This window comes from Papilio polytes, unplaced genomic scaffold (assembly GCF_000836215.1).
Source record: "Papilio polytes unplaced genomic scaffold, Ppol_1.0 DF822067.1, whole genome shotgun sequence".
Classification (NCBI taxonomy): domain Eukaryota; kingdom Metazoa; phylum Arthropoda; class Insecta; order Lepidoptera; family Papilionidae; genus Papilio; species Papilio polytes.
The window spans coordinates 2,014,180-2,026,968 of record NW_013527137.1 but is presented as its reverse complement, the minus strand read 5'-3'; the positions used below and the strand labels follow the sequence as shown (position 1 = coordinate 2,026,968).

At 32.9% G+C, this 12,789-nt stretch overlaps 5 protein-coding genes across 5 annotated transcripts in view; 2 read left to right on the top strand and 3 right to left on the bottom strand.

Moving 5' to 3' along the window:
- LOC106106826 (major facilitator superfamily domain-containing protein 10-like) overlaps positions 1 to 4,800 on the bottom strand; it is a 7,432-nt gene extending 2,632 nt beyond the window's left edge. The window contains exons 1-6 of the mRNA XM_013287485.1: positions 4,575 to 4,800; positions 3,978 to 4,403; positions 2,560 to 2,718; positions 1,937 to 2,119; positions 1,488 to 1,734; positions 3 to 26 (exon numbers count right to left, since the gene is read on the bottom strand). Of these exons, the coding sequence (XP_013142939.1) occupies positions 3 to 26; positions 1,488 to 1,734; positions 1,937 to 2,119; positions 2,560 to 2,718; positions 3,978 to 4,403; positions 4,575 to 4,577 (1,042 nt within the window). The 5' untranslated portion in view covers positions 4,578 to 4,800. The remainder of the gene's footprint in view (positions 1 to 2; positions 27 to 1,487; positions 1,735 to 1,936; positions 2,120 to 2,559; positions 2,719 to 3,977; positions 4,404 to 4,574) is intronic.
- A 144-nt stretch (positions 4,801 to 4,944) lies between these two features.
- LOC106107206 (splicing factor U2AF 50 kDa subunit) lies at positions 4,945 to 8,644 on the top strand. Its single transcript, XM_013287959.1, has 8 exons — positions 4,945 to 5,085; positions 5,159 to 5,731; positions 5,864 to 5,946; positions 7,061 to 7,183; positions 7,265 to 7,367; positions 7,830 to 7,983; positions 8,225 to 8,309; positions 8,415 to 8,644. Exons 1-8 carry the CDS (start codon positions 5,070 to 5,072, stop codon positions 8,544 to 8,546), a joined length of 1,269 nt encoding a protein of 422 aa, XP_013143413.1. The 5' UTR covers positions 4,945 to 5,069; the 3' UTR covers positions 8,547 to 8,644.
- Positions 8,645 to 8,837: 193 nt separating this feature from the next.
- LOC106107208 lies at positions 8,838 to 10,390 on the bottom strand. The gene is made up of 3 exons (XM_013287960.1): positions 9,601 to 10,390; positions 9,241 to 9,324; positions 8,838 to 9,012 (listed from the first exon to the last, which is right to left on the bottom strand). Exons 1-3 carry the CDS (start codon positions 9,644 to 9,646, stop codon positions 8,852 to 8,854), a joined length of 291 nt encoding a protein of 96 aa, XP_013143414.1. The 5' UTR covers positions 9,647 to 10,390; the 3' UTR covers positions 8,838 to 8,851.
- A 202-nt stretch (positions 10,391 to 10,592) lies between these two features.
- LOC106107004 (28S ribosomal protein S23, mitochondrial) lies at positions 10,593 to 11,644 on the top strand. The gene is made up of 3 exons (XM_013287671.1): positions 10,593 to 10,707; positions 10,970 to 11,134; positions 11,298 to 11,644. Exons 1-3 carry the CDS (start codon positions 10,664 to 10,666, stop codon positions 11,548 to 11,550), a joined length of 462 nt encoding a protein of 153 aa, XP_013143125.1. The 5' UTR covers positions 10,593 to 10,663; the 3' UTR covers positions 11,551 to 11,644.
- A 100-nt stretch (positions 11,645 to 11,744) lies between these two features.
- Positions 11,745 to 12,775, bottom strand: LOC106107003. The gene is made up of 3 exons (XM_013287670.1): positions 12,464 to 12,775; positions 12,189 to 12,389; positions 11,745 to 12,112 (listed from the first exon to the last, which is right to left on the bottom strand). Exons 1-3 carry the CDS (start codon positions 12,709 to 12,711, stop codon positions 11,947 to 11,949), a joined length of 615 nt encoding a protein of 204 aa, XP_013143124.1. The 5' UTR covers positions 12,712 to 12,775; the 3' UTR covers positions 11,745 to 11,946.
- Between the last annotated feature and the right edge of the window lie 14 nt (positions 12,776 to 12,789).

Sequence of the window (12,789 nt, the reverse complement as noted above, 5' to 3'; positions counted from 1 at the left end):
GCCCTGCAGCGCCGCCATTATCACACCTGATGGTGAGAGTCAACAGGTATAGCCAGATTCATCTTCGCGTGAATAAAATAAGTTACGCTAGTGCAAACAACAAACTAATTAATTAGCAATAATAAAAATTAAATAATAAGTACAATCATCGACCACATTAACACTTATATTCAGCTGGGATCGTAGTCACGCACTAGTTAATCATACTAATATTATAACTGCGAATGTTTAAATGGATGAATGGATGTTTGCTAGAGTTTGTAGCCTAAACGGCTAAACGGATTTCGATGAAATTTGGTATAGATGTAGAGAATATTCTGGAAGAACACAGGCTACTCATTTTTTTTTAAATTCCACGCGGAGGGAGTCGCTGGCGAAAGCTATATATAAAAAAAACCACTCACCACGAACAATAAATATCAATAATTTATCAATTATAGCTAGCGATATAATATTACGACACAATTTAATTTCCTTCGACTACAATTTCATATAATTGTATTTATGGTCAAATTGACCTTATTAAAATTCTTAGTCAGTACTGGCGTTAGAATTTAATGACGCTTGACTTAAAAATAAATAAAAACCTCTTTATTTTCATCATATACATTTACATACAGTGAATATATTTAACAAAAAAAATATGATGACAATGGGCTGCGAATTTCAGCCTCACATAAACCTGCGTAAAAGTGTTTATCGTAGAAATCTCGCTGAAGGCGCCTGTAACGTTAAATCCGGCAAAGTGTGCTTTCATTTGTCTTACAAAGTTTGAATAGTAAATTTAAAAATAGTAAGTGAAAACAAGTAGTCAAAGTGTAACAAAACGTTGATTGATACAAGAATTAAAAGACATGTATGGCTTCCGTCTCATCTTACCAATGTCTTTTTACTATTTTTAATCCTATTAACTAACTTCCATTAATTGGAAACACCTAAAGCAGGTAAAGCGACTTAAAGTGTAAGTTTGCTAACTAAATCCAAAATTGCTTTATTAATAACTAGCCTGTTGCTCGCGACTTCGTCCCCATGAAATTATCTAAATAATTGATAAACATAGCCTATGTTACTCAGTGATAACATAGCTATTTAACGGTTAAAGAATTTTTAAAATCTAATCAGTAGGTTTTGAATTATTTCAATACATACAAAAATAAAAATCTTACCCCTTTATATCAAATTCATAATTTTATATAAATTACTATAGACGTTAAGCAGTTATATATTTGTATTATTACATTTGAGTACAAATGGAATATTCAATAGTCTCTTTCTGTATAATGAATGTTTCGATTGAGTCATGTTTATAAAAACTAAACCTATTCATTGTCAAGAGAGAAAGAATGTTTCAATTGTAGAATGCGTTTATCATATGACCTTGAACCGAGGGATTCAATAAGACAGTACAATAAATACTTGACTTAAAAGCCACTTTGAAATTACACATTTTTATCTAGAATTAAAAGAATAAATTAAAACAGACTTACCTATAACTAAAAACATTTTCCCTTGCTGCATAGCTGTATAGGCGAAGGTGTGGTGTGTCAGAAAAGTTATAGTAAACTCGAGGCCGGAGTAAATAAACAAATACATGAAATAAATCAATCCCAATTTTGATAATACTTTGTTTTGATGTTGGGAAAGATTCTCAACTGGGGAGAATTTTAAAAGGTGCCAGGGGGACACATATTCGATGGCTTTAGAAAGAGACAGCGATAGAGGTGATCTTTTATCCTGAAAGAAAAAGTCTTATAAGCCAATAAAACAAAGAAAGGAATTTGCATTCAAAATTAGTTTATAGAACCGTTTTCCACTAATTTTCGTTAGCAACTACTATTTTTATGATCTTTATATGTTTAATTTTCAGTAGAAATAGGAGGCTGTGTTACATTGGTGTCCTTTAGGAAAGGGGCTTCGATTGGATGAATGTACCAACCTTTGACAATGTTTCTGGCAAAAACAAGAATACAAGTGCGATGTTTGCGAGTGAAAGAGAGAGAGCATACAAGGCAGGTCTCTGTCCCCAAAGGCCGAAGTTAGCGTCATTCGTCTTTGCGAACCAGGCGCCTGCCATCGGACCCACTATGAATCCAATTGAAAACGCTAAACCAACAAGGGCCTAAAATAAATACAAATTCATAGTTTATGAAATAAATATATAAAAGCTATAATATAGGCTAAATAACATATGTTTCAAAAATATACATTTGTTAAAAAAGTATCTATTATAGTACCAAAGGTGAACAGGGACATTTGGAATATCTGCTTAATTAACCAATATTTTTGTTTCTTATTATGTTATAATAGATTTAAAATAGCAACTGTGTTTAAATAAAAACGGCTATGTGAATAACCCAACAATTTCAACAACCGTTTTACAATAAAAAAAACTTATTTGTATTATACAGTTTGTGGACCATCAACATTTTCATGTGTTTTGATCTTTGTATGTCATTTCAGATAAAATATTAAAACAAATTTTATAGCACAAAAAATACATATTTTCTCTGCTTGGTTGCTAATTTATCTGTAGTTACTGAAATTCTTTAAAACTGTTACCATTCCACGTGCTCTTGTCTTCTCTCCTGAAGCATCGGTGACAATGGCCATACTGAGACTAACATTAGCCTTGCTCAACCCTCCAATGAACCGGGCTAACACAAACACACTGAATGTACTTGCACAACTCCACAATGCATGGGACACTGCTATCCCAGTCTAAAATAAATTATTATGATAATAAAACATAGTTATTGTTCTAGATATAGGTAATAGGTTTTGGAAATTTTATTCATGACTGATAAGAATAAAATCATACAGATATTACAAATGCAAAAGTTTATATGGATGGATGTTTGTTAAACTAAACTGCTAGACAGATATCGATAAAATTTGACATGGATGTAGGCTCAGAAGACATAGGCTTTTCACTCTTTTTTTAATTCCACGCAAACAGAGTCGCAGGCGAAAGCTAGTAATAAATAAAACTGCAGCACATTTAAATCTCGTATTAATCTTTTTTTATTTCGTAATCAAAAGGTGTGATTTATTTATAATTTAATAGGTAAATTATAATTGTACATCACTTTCAAAGTTAATTAATAATTGAATTAGGAAATCATTAGGAACAGAAAAACAAAGGAAAATTTCACATCCATTTACCCTTGATCATATCAATAATTATAAGGAAAAATATAATTATCCAATTAGATTTTTCAGTGTATAACAGATTTTTAACATATATTTTAAGCAAATATTAGCAGAACTTATTTGGGACATCATCATCATTGTCAGCATCCTCTTTATCCTACTCCCATAGGGTTGGCACAACATAATTTTGTCCTCCAAATAACTATCATATGTCATCTCAGTCACCACTCCTTTTTGATCATGTCACCTTTCATGCAATCCATGCATCTCTTTCTTGGTGTACCTCTACCGGTGTACCACACTCATAACTAACATTCTCCTTGTAACATGCCCATACCATGCTAACCTTTTACTCCTTACCTTCAGACATATTATACTTACATAATATCTAACATTCATAGATATTTGAAACATGTACTTATGTTATCTTTGATATGGAACATCTCTTATATTTTATCATTACATTTCAACTTATATACATTTATCTACAAGAGTTTTATACTAATTTCTAAGATACGGCATCAAATATGAGATCCCAAACACTAAGACATACAGCACACTATTGCAAGAAACTATATTACTTAATACTATTGCGGTGAATGAATTTTGTCACTATTAAATTAAATATTTATTAAGAAGTCTATGTATTCTACAAGATTATGTGTTCACAAGACTATCTTTGCCAAATAGAATCAGGATTCATTATGATATTTTGGAGATACCTTCCATCATACATCCATCCATCTAAACATTTACATTTACAATTTGAGTAACATTAGTGAGAAGTAAGATAAATATCTGTATAAAAAATATTTGGATATACTTACCAAGCAAATTAAAAGCATAGGTTTTCTTCCATATGCATCTGATAAGCTCCCAACAATAGGACTTGTAAGGAATTGCAAGAAACTGTACATAGAGCCCAGTGCCCCTCCAAACAGCACTGATGCAAACCTATCAGGTGCTCCAGTCAACTTCTGGAAGCTTCTCACAGCATATACTAACGATGCATACAATGAATTACCATCACCCTCCTCTTTGTCATAGTAATCAAGTAAAGAAGGCAACAATGGTAAAATCATTGTAAATGCCAAAAGATCCAAAAGCAAAGACACAAAAACTAATCCAATAACTTTCCCTTTTCGTGTATCATCACTCTTATTGTTTAATTTCGTTTCGTTATCATACAAGCCGTTTTCCTTATAGTTGTTGTTGTTTTTTCTATATTTTAAGCCATCATCAGGTAGGTGATCCTGAAAATAAAAAAAATAGTAATAAAATTTAAATGTAAGACAGTAAGTATTATTGTACATTCTCCGTAGCACCCATTTTTATTTTATTAATAAAATTATTGTAACTTTTGAATTAAAACTTTATTTTTATCGCAAAAGTAAATAAAAACTTTCACAAAATTTAACACGCACCATTGTTTACGAAAATCTATCAAGGTTGACTAATGGATTTACTTTACACTGAGGAACTTCTACATCCATCGAATAATTAAAATACTAATACAACACTATTCGAACTTGTTTTAAAGAAAAAACTTTCACTTCCAATTCCTCCCTCCATCACAAGCCGACAACCCGCCAACGTCAAATCAAAGTGTGAATGATGTAGATGTGACAGACAGATCTTCCATTCATTCTCAAAGATTTTTAACTTTTAACCTTTATTACCAATGTATTACTGTATTAGCTTTTTCTTTGTCTATGGATGAACAGTGGCTAAGTCCCTATCTCTGTCTTTCATACCACAGAGCGAATAAAATCGCATTACCAACCTACAAAACCAACCAAATGTCAAATGCTGTAAAAGGAAAAGAAGCCATTTTGTGAATTCTGTGTGTTTTGTATTCGATGTTTCACTAAACATTTTCAGAATAAAGATATTCATATTTTAATAACTTTAAGTATACCATGGGTGAAGATAAAGGTATGTGTTACTTTAAATTTGTGATATGTAACATATTAAGCTTATTTTAATCCGAAACATTTTGGCGTCATAGATCGGCGACGTAGATCACGTTCGAGGGAACGCCGTCGAACAAGATCTCGATCAAGAGACCGAAGAGAGAAGAGGAGAAGTAAATCAAGATCACCATCTAAGAGATCCCGTCGCCGCAAGCCCTCGCTGTATTGGGATGTACCGCCACCGGGATTTGAGCATATCACTCCACTGCAGTACAAAGCCATGCAGGCAGCCGGACAAATACCTGCGAACATCGTTGCAGACACGCCACAAGCTGCAGTGCCTGTAGTTGGATCAACAATAACAAGACAAGCGCGAAGATTGTACGTCGGAAATATACCATTTGGAGTTACTGAAGAGGAAACAATGGAGTTTTTCAATCAGCAGATGCACCTGTCAGGTTTAGCGCAAGCGGCTGGTAATCCGGTTTTAGCTTGCCAGATTAACTTGGACAAAAACTTTGCATTCCTTGAGTTCAGATCTATTGATGAAACAACTCAAGCTATGGCATTCGATGGGATCAACTTCAAAGGTCAGAGTTTGAAGATAAGGAGGCCGCATGATTATCAACCAATGCCTGGCACCGAGAATCCAGCAATCAATGTGCCAGGTATGTCTTTTTACACTGTTTATGTTTATATAGATGTGGAAAAAAGAAAATTGTGTCATATTAGTACAGTTAGGATATGTTGCCTGTTCTTGGGTTGAGGATTGTTCTTTTTATGTAGCAATTTTTTTCCAGCTGGTGTTATAAGTACAGTTGTGCCAGATTCTCCACATAAAATATTCATTGGCGGCCTCCCCAACTATCTCAATGAAGATCAAGTAAGTGGGCTTTATTATTTAATTATATGTAAGTCAACTGTATTTATTTTGGAATCAGAGAGGTCCAGGGCAAAAAAAGGACAATGTACTAAATTTGTTGAAGGGTAAATAATTTTAAAAGTTTGTAATAATTTTTGAATTAATATTATTAGTAGTATTTTTGCCCTATACATTTGTATGCAATACTATATGTTTCTATATATAAAAACAATGTAAACCATGAAAGCTGACTGCCATTTCGTGTTCAATTCAAAGATAGGCATTATTGTGATTCTTCACAAAAATTTCAGTACTCAAAGTGCAACTAAACATGCATTATTATATGTTTCAGATGGAGTACCATCTAGGGTGCAACCATCTCTGTTGAAACTTAATATTATAGCCTTGGAAAATATTGCACAACATATTTGCGATACAGAATATTTAAAAAATTTAGTGATATTTTCCAAAGGCAAAAATAGTGATGAATGTCAATGCGTATAATACGAAAATTTCCCAAAAAGAGACAATTTCAGATATGACATTTAATGTTTTTTCAGTAATCAAATATTGACCCGGATGTGAATTGCATAGATCTTGTCGATTTTAGGTTATTTAGATAGTTCCCATTAAAATATTCGTAGAGGCCGCTGCCATTTTCAGGACGAGATTCAACAGTTGACAGGGCTATGGTGCAGCAAGCAGCGAATCGAGTTATGTTTTGGTCCCTTTCAGGTATTTTCAGGTACTCGTAACGGACGAGTGTGTACATTACACACTCGAGATACATTTGAGACAAGTAACTGATAGTTTGCTTTCTGCCCCTCCCTAGCATAGATTTGGCACATTCGCGGCCCGCGTGTCACTGTTGTCTCTCAGTCTCACACAAGTCTCGTACTTGCCCGAGACGCCGGCATGATAAGGCAAGTCAGCACCATTCATATCTGATTCTAACATGCAGCTAGTCGCAGGTCAGATTGTAATATGTATTCATATCTATGCTGCAATTAATGTGTAACGGGAACTAAAGTTTTGTTCAATTAGTTGTAACAATATATAATAAAGAAATTATTATATATTTAGTCCTTGTAGAAGTGTTTTTGGCAAAGGACTTACATATAGGTGTGTGTGACAGGTGAAAGAACTTCTGATGTCATTTGGTCAGCTCCGTGCATTCAATTTGGTGAAGGACTCCTCTACGGGCCTCAGCAAAGGCTATGCTTTTGCTGAATATGTAGACATATCTATGACCGATCAGGTAAATTAATATTTTACGAATTATGCAAATTATTTGGATCAAGAATATTATCAATAATGCATTTTTTGTTTTTCTTAAAAGGCTATTGCAGGTTTAAATGGTATGCAACTAGGAGATAAGAAGTTAATTGTGCAGCGAGCGAGCATCGGTGCCAAGAATTCTACGCTGGGTGTGTACATCCAATGTAATTGAAAACATTTATTTTTTAAATTCCTAACCTTCTATCTATTTTTTTTAGCAGATTGTTAAACCTTGTATTATTTTTGTTTGCATACTAAGGTATGATCTAGGTCAAGATTGGTTTGCATGTTGACGACATACCATTTATGTATTCTGTGTAACTTTAGTATGAAATCTTGTGGTAAGTCAAATTTAATCAATTTTAGTACACATTGCAATATTTTGATATGAAACTATACTAAAGTAAAATATTACTATTATTGAGTATAAGTGACAAAAAATATTAAATTTTTGACTGTTGGTTTTTTTTTTGTCATATACAGGATGTCCAGAAATCGTGTGTACAAGCATTTCACATATTGTCTAATTTAAATGTTATGAATAAACAAATGTTTTTGTACACGGTGTATTGCGACAGTCTGTATCCCAATGAGTTGGTTATAAAACATATGTAATGTGTATGCAGCGATGACTGGCGCGGCGCCGGTGACGCTGCAGGTGGCCGGGCTGACGCTGGCGGGCGCCGGCCCCGCCACGGAGGTGCTCTGTCTCCTCAATATGGTCACACCGGACGAACTGCGCGACGAAGAGGAATATGAAGACATTCTCGAAGATATTAAGTAAGAATTCAGCAACAACTCACATTGCAGTGGAATGTCTTTTGGTCCTTGTTTACTTCTTGCATCCTAAATAGCCTATAACTAAGAATATTAATTTAATTCTTATTTGCCCCTCATTGATCACAATCGTGGGTCCCTTTAATAGTTTCTGAGATAAAAATGTCAAACTCTGCATCCTTGTTATATTTTGAAATACCTGTAATCAATTTTTAGATGTTGCTAATTTTTTTTGTTATTTCAGAGAGGAGTGCAATAAATATGGCTGTGTCCGCAGCATTGAGATACCGAGACCTCTAGAGGGGGTAGATGTCCCCGGATGTGGAAAGGTGAGGGAACATTTTTAAATATTGACAAGTCATTTGATTGTTTTCTTGAAGTGACTGATATTTGTTTATTTTTTTTTTATTAATACTTCGGTGGTTTTTATTCAGGTGTTTGTCGAGTTCAACAGTATCGCGGATTGTCAAAAAGCGCAACAGACGCTGACAGGGCGCAAGTTCAGCAACCGGGTCGTGGTGACGTCATACTATGACCCCGACAAGTATCACCGCAGAGAATTTTAACATGTCTGTTGCAGCCACTAACTAAGTGATTAATCTCTTAATGTATTCAAATCAGACATTTGTGGTTTAATAAAAAGATTTAATTCGATTCCATTTTATTTAGTCGTTTTATTGTAAAAGTCTTAACATTAAACTAAACATTTGGAATAAATGTAAAAAATAGTTTTACATATTACAATATTTTGCAAGTAAATGTCTTCATAATCATTAACTTTTATTTTACGTTCTTGTATTTTCGTTTCAAGTTAACTTTAAACTTAAACTTAATAAAAGTCGTTACTTTAGTTTATTGATAAACTAGCGAATTAAACATCTTCGTTTTGTAACGCCGGCTGGTATGTGTTGAGGGAGCCAGTCTCAGAGGAGAGCACTATCTTACGCATCACCACGTATAGAACTCCGCCAACGAGCAGCATTCCTATTCCCGCCATTAAACTGATCGCCCAAGCCGGTACAGCGTTGCCATCTGGAATACAACGTATGATTTAAAAATGGCGCCACTTTTGTATGAGAAACTATTGCTACCCTTATTTCTTCAAAGGAAATGACAGGGATGCAAATATTTCAACAGTGTATTGTAATTTTACTAGCTTATATCTGCTGATTGGAGAATATAATTCTTTTGATAACACAATTAACATGATTTTAAATGGCTTTCCGTTTAAGTTATTTGGGAAGAAAAACAATGACTCACGGTAGTACGTCCTTGTCATAACACGTCTTCCTCTAAGAATTTTTCTCCTCGCTTCTGCTTCTTGAGCGATGGTACTTAATATAACTGAAAAAATTAAGAATAAATTATGAATTAATCTATTAAGATTAATATAATTAATTAATTAACAGGGGTGATATTGGACTCACATTTGACGAAAATGTAGTTTTTCAAATATAATGTTAAACAAAACCTATTTGAAAAAATAAAACGATTTTAAATGTTATTTGGTTCGGTTGTGCCCTAGAATATTTTATTGAACAGCTTACCTACTTAACCAATTACGATGTAATCTTATTTACCAAGGACCTATTACATGAATTATACAAAGCCCGAGCTTACCTAAAATAGCGGCGAAGTAGAACAGTAAGGGCTTCTTTTGAATCATCTTAGCAATTTTAAAAACAGATTTTAAAAAGTAATAACAACAATACAAAGGAGTTTTTATAAAACTTGTGGTTACGGTACGACACTAGAAACACGGGTGTGTTTTTTAGCACAGGCTTATCGCTCTTAGATAAGATAATGATTACTAATAAACGTGAGTCGTCCGTGCTTTGTACTTGTGAAATATTTTGTTTGAAACAGGATTCTATGAAATATGTCATGTAAAAACACGGTTCTTGCCAATCGCTACTCAATATTAAAATTAAGAATTTAATGTAAGCGATCAAGAATCCGCAGTGTAGTTATGACGTTAAATATTTCATGCTTCTTATGTTAAATAAACATAAGAGATTACACATTATTGCAGCTATTTGTTTCGCATCTCATACCTACTCATAATGCCACTGCGAAAAGACCTAGACAAGGACTTATAATGTAAACATTAGTTTAAATTGAATAAGTGAATAGCATATTTCAATTCGAGGGTCTAGCTACAGCTCAGACCAAACTCAGACGAAAGCTGTTAAGTATGCAAATTAAATGTATGATTGAGCGATGTTGGGCCAATTTATTACTTAATTTTTATAATTGAGCATTATTTGCGTTTATTATCAAATTGTGCCTAGCCCAGTTATGCTCCAAAAATAGGGTTTTCACTTTATTGAAATACAAGGTAACTATGGACGCCTAAAAGAAATTCGATTCTCCTATTAAGTTTTAGTTTTATTTGAAGAAGTGCAGTGGAGATTTTAAAAACGACAAATCTCTATGAGCATTGACACTGACAGATATTAGTCAAAGTCAAAACGGTTAGATACTCTTTGATCTCTCTGAGAGATCAAAGAGTATCTAACCGTTGATCAGAGAACCGTTATCAGAGAATGAGAGATTCTCTCATTCTCTGATAATTAAATGTCAAAAAGTTATTTTTGTTGTGCCTACTTTTAACCTTAAATTAAATATTACAAATATATTTTGCTTTGTTATTACCAAACGATAATTAAAAATTTAATGTAAAATGGCTACTAGTCGTTTAGAAAGAATTGGTACAATATTTACAAGGTATGTAAGTTGATACAAAACTTAGTACTATGGTAACTTAGTAACATTACCTGCATCTTTTAAACAATAAAATTGAAAGTTCTATGAAATTATTTTGCTGGGACTTGCTTCATACTTCTTCCGCCAAAATAATTATATTTTACTTCCTAGAACCAACTAGTTTTGAAAGAGAATATGTGTACAATAACAATTTCAATTGCAAGATAAATTATTGTTATTATATTCTTTATAAAACTGTCTTATGATTTACGATATTCTATAGAGTGGAAGGTCTCCTTACACGTGGGGCAATGAAACCTGACGACCGGCCACTTTGGTTTGATGTGTATAGAGCATTCCCTCCAAATGAAGAACCCAAATTTGCAAGACCTAAACCAGAGGTGAAGAAGATAAGACAAATTCTGTATAAAGAGGATGCAATTAGAGCGTAAGTAAATTCGTAAATACGCTTACCTATACAAATTACTTGTAAATTCTTAGATGTACCATCTGATTCCTTCCTTTGTTTAAGACAATTTTGATTTAATTATTGGTTGTTGATAAAAGATTTTTTTGTATCTGTATAAAAAAAAAACATATATTTATTACAGAAAGTTCCATGCAGAGGGCCATGGGTTAGGAGTAAACATGTTAAATCCATCAGGAGAGACACAAACTAAAAGATTAATACAACAATATGCAATGTTAAAATCGGAAGGAGTGCCAGAAAATGAATTGATTGAAAAATCAATTGCCGCTGTTTCAGCGGAGCGTCAAATATCTTCCAAAACTACTAAAAATCCAGATTCAGTTACTGCTCAAGTACTGGGCAGTGCAGACATAAAGAACATATTCAAAGAATGATAGTCATAAAAAATTCTGAATTGTAGTCCTTATTGTTTAGTTTAATGTATAGTAATGTTAAAATAAATGAGTGTTATGTAGTTGTTTTTTTATATTACTTTTGTTTCAGTTTGTAGTACCAGCCATTATAAGATTTGATACATTAGACAATAATAACTAGGATATACTCTCAGATGTTTATTTTATATTCATGATTGGTAGTAAAAATGTGGATATTATATTAGGCTTAACCTTGTGCTTGTTTATGCTAAAAGAAGTAAATGAAACGAAATAGCAGTTTAAAGTAATTTATTCAAAACACAAATTAAAATTAATATTACAAAAATAGAGAAAGAGATTGCGAAGTTGCAAAACTTGGAATTATAGAATAAATTAATAAATAGGAATTTTAACATATCAACAATGGTTTCGCATTACTTGAAAGAATTTTTTTTGCAAATTTTCCCACTCATTGCGCTTAATTTTTGCAACAAGATTCTCTTCTAATTTTCTCATATCCTCTTCTAATTCTTCTCCAAGTTTATTGGTTTCCGCTTTATGATCTGCTTCCATTTCTTCACATCTGTTAAAATAACATAGAATGAAGATATGACTAAAAAGAAAATTACATTTAATACAAGAACAATTGTGTTTATTACTCTTTTTTAAATGCACCATGGATTTCTTTTAAAGTCTTCAATTTTTGTTTGTGAGAATTGGTAGCCTGTTGAATGCATTTAATGAAAGATGCCGTTAATTGTTCTAGCTTTTGTTCATTTTCTTTCAAAACATTGTAATCTGCCTCAAGATTAGTTACAACTTCCATTAAACTTCTGAGTAAATTTTCGTACGTTTGTTTTCTGGAAAGTATAATTAATGTTATAAATACATACCTTAAAATAACCAAAAAAACAGTGATTTATAAGATTATTACCTCGTTACGATTTGTTCATTCATTGCATTTACTAGTTTTCGACGCGGTTCGCCGCCAATTTTGATGCTTTCATCGTTTCGCTTTTTCTTAAATACGGTGGTATTATTAGTTGTTGGATTTCCCTCTTCTTGTGCTTCAATTCTCTGGCGCTTTTGAACCTTCTTGTTTTTAGGTGAGAATTTTCCATAGTGAGATTCATCTAAATCATCAGACATGACGTTCAATTTAGTCGACTTTTTCACAGACATTATAACAATACCTAGTTTTAAAACAAATTAATAAAAATCTTCAAGTAGTTACGAGAATCACGCAGCGCGGGAAAACTT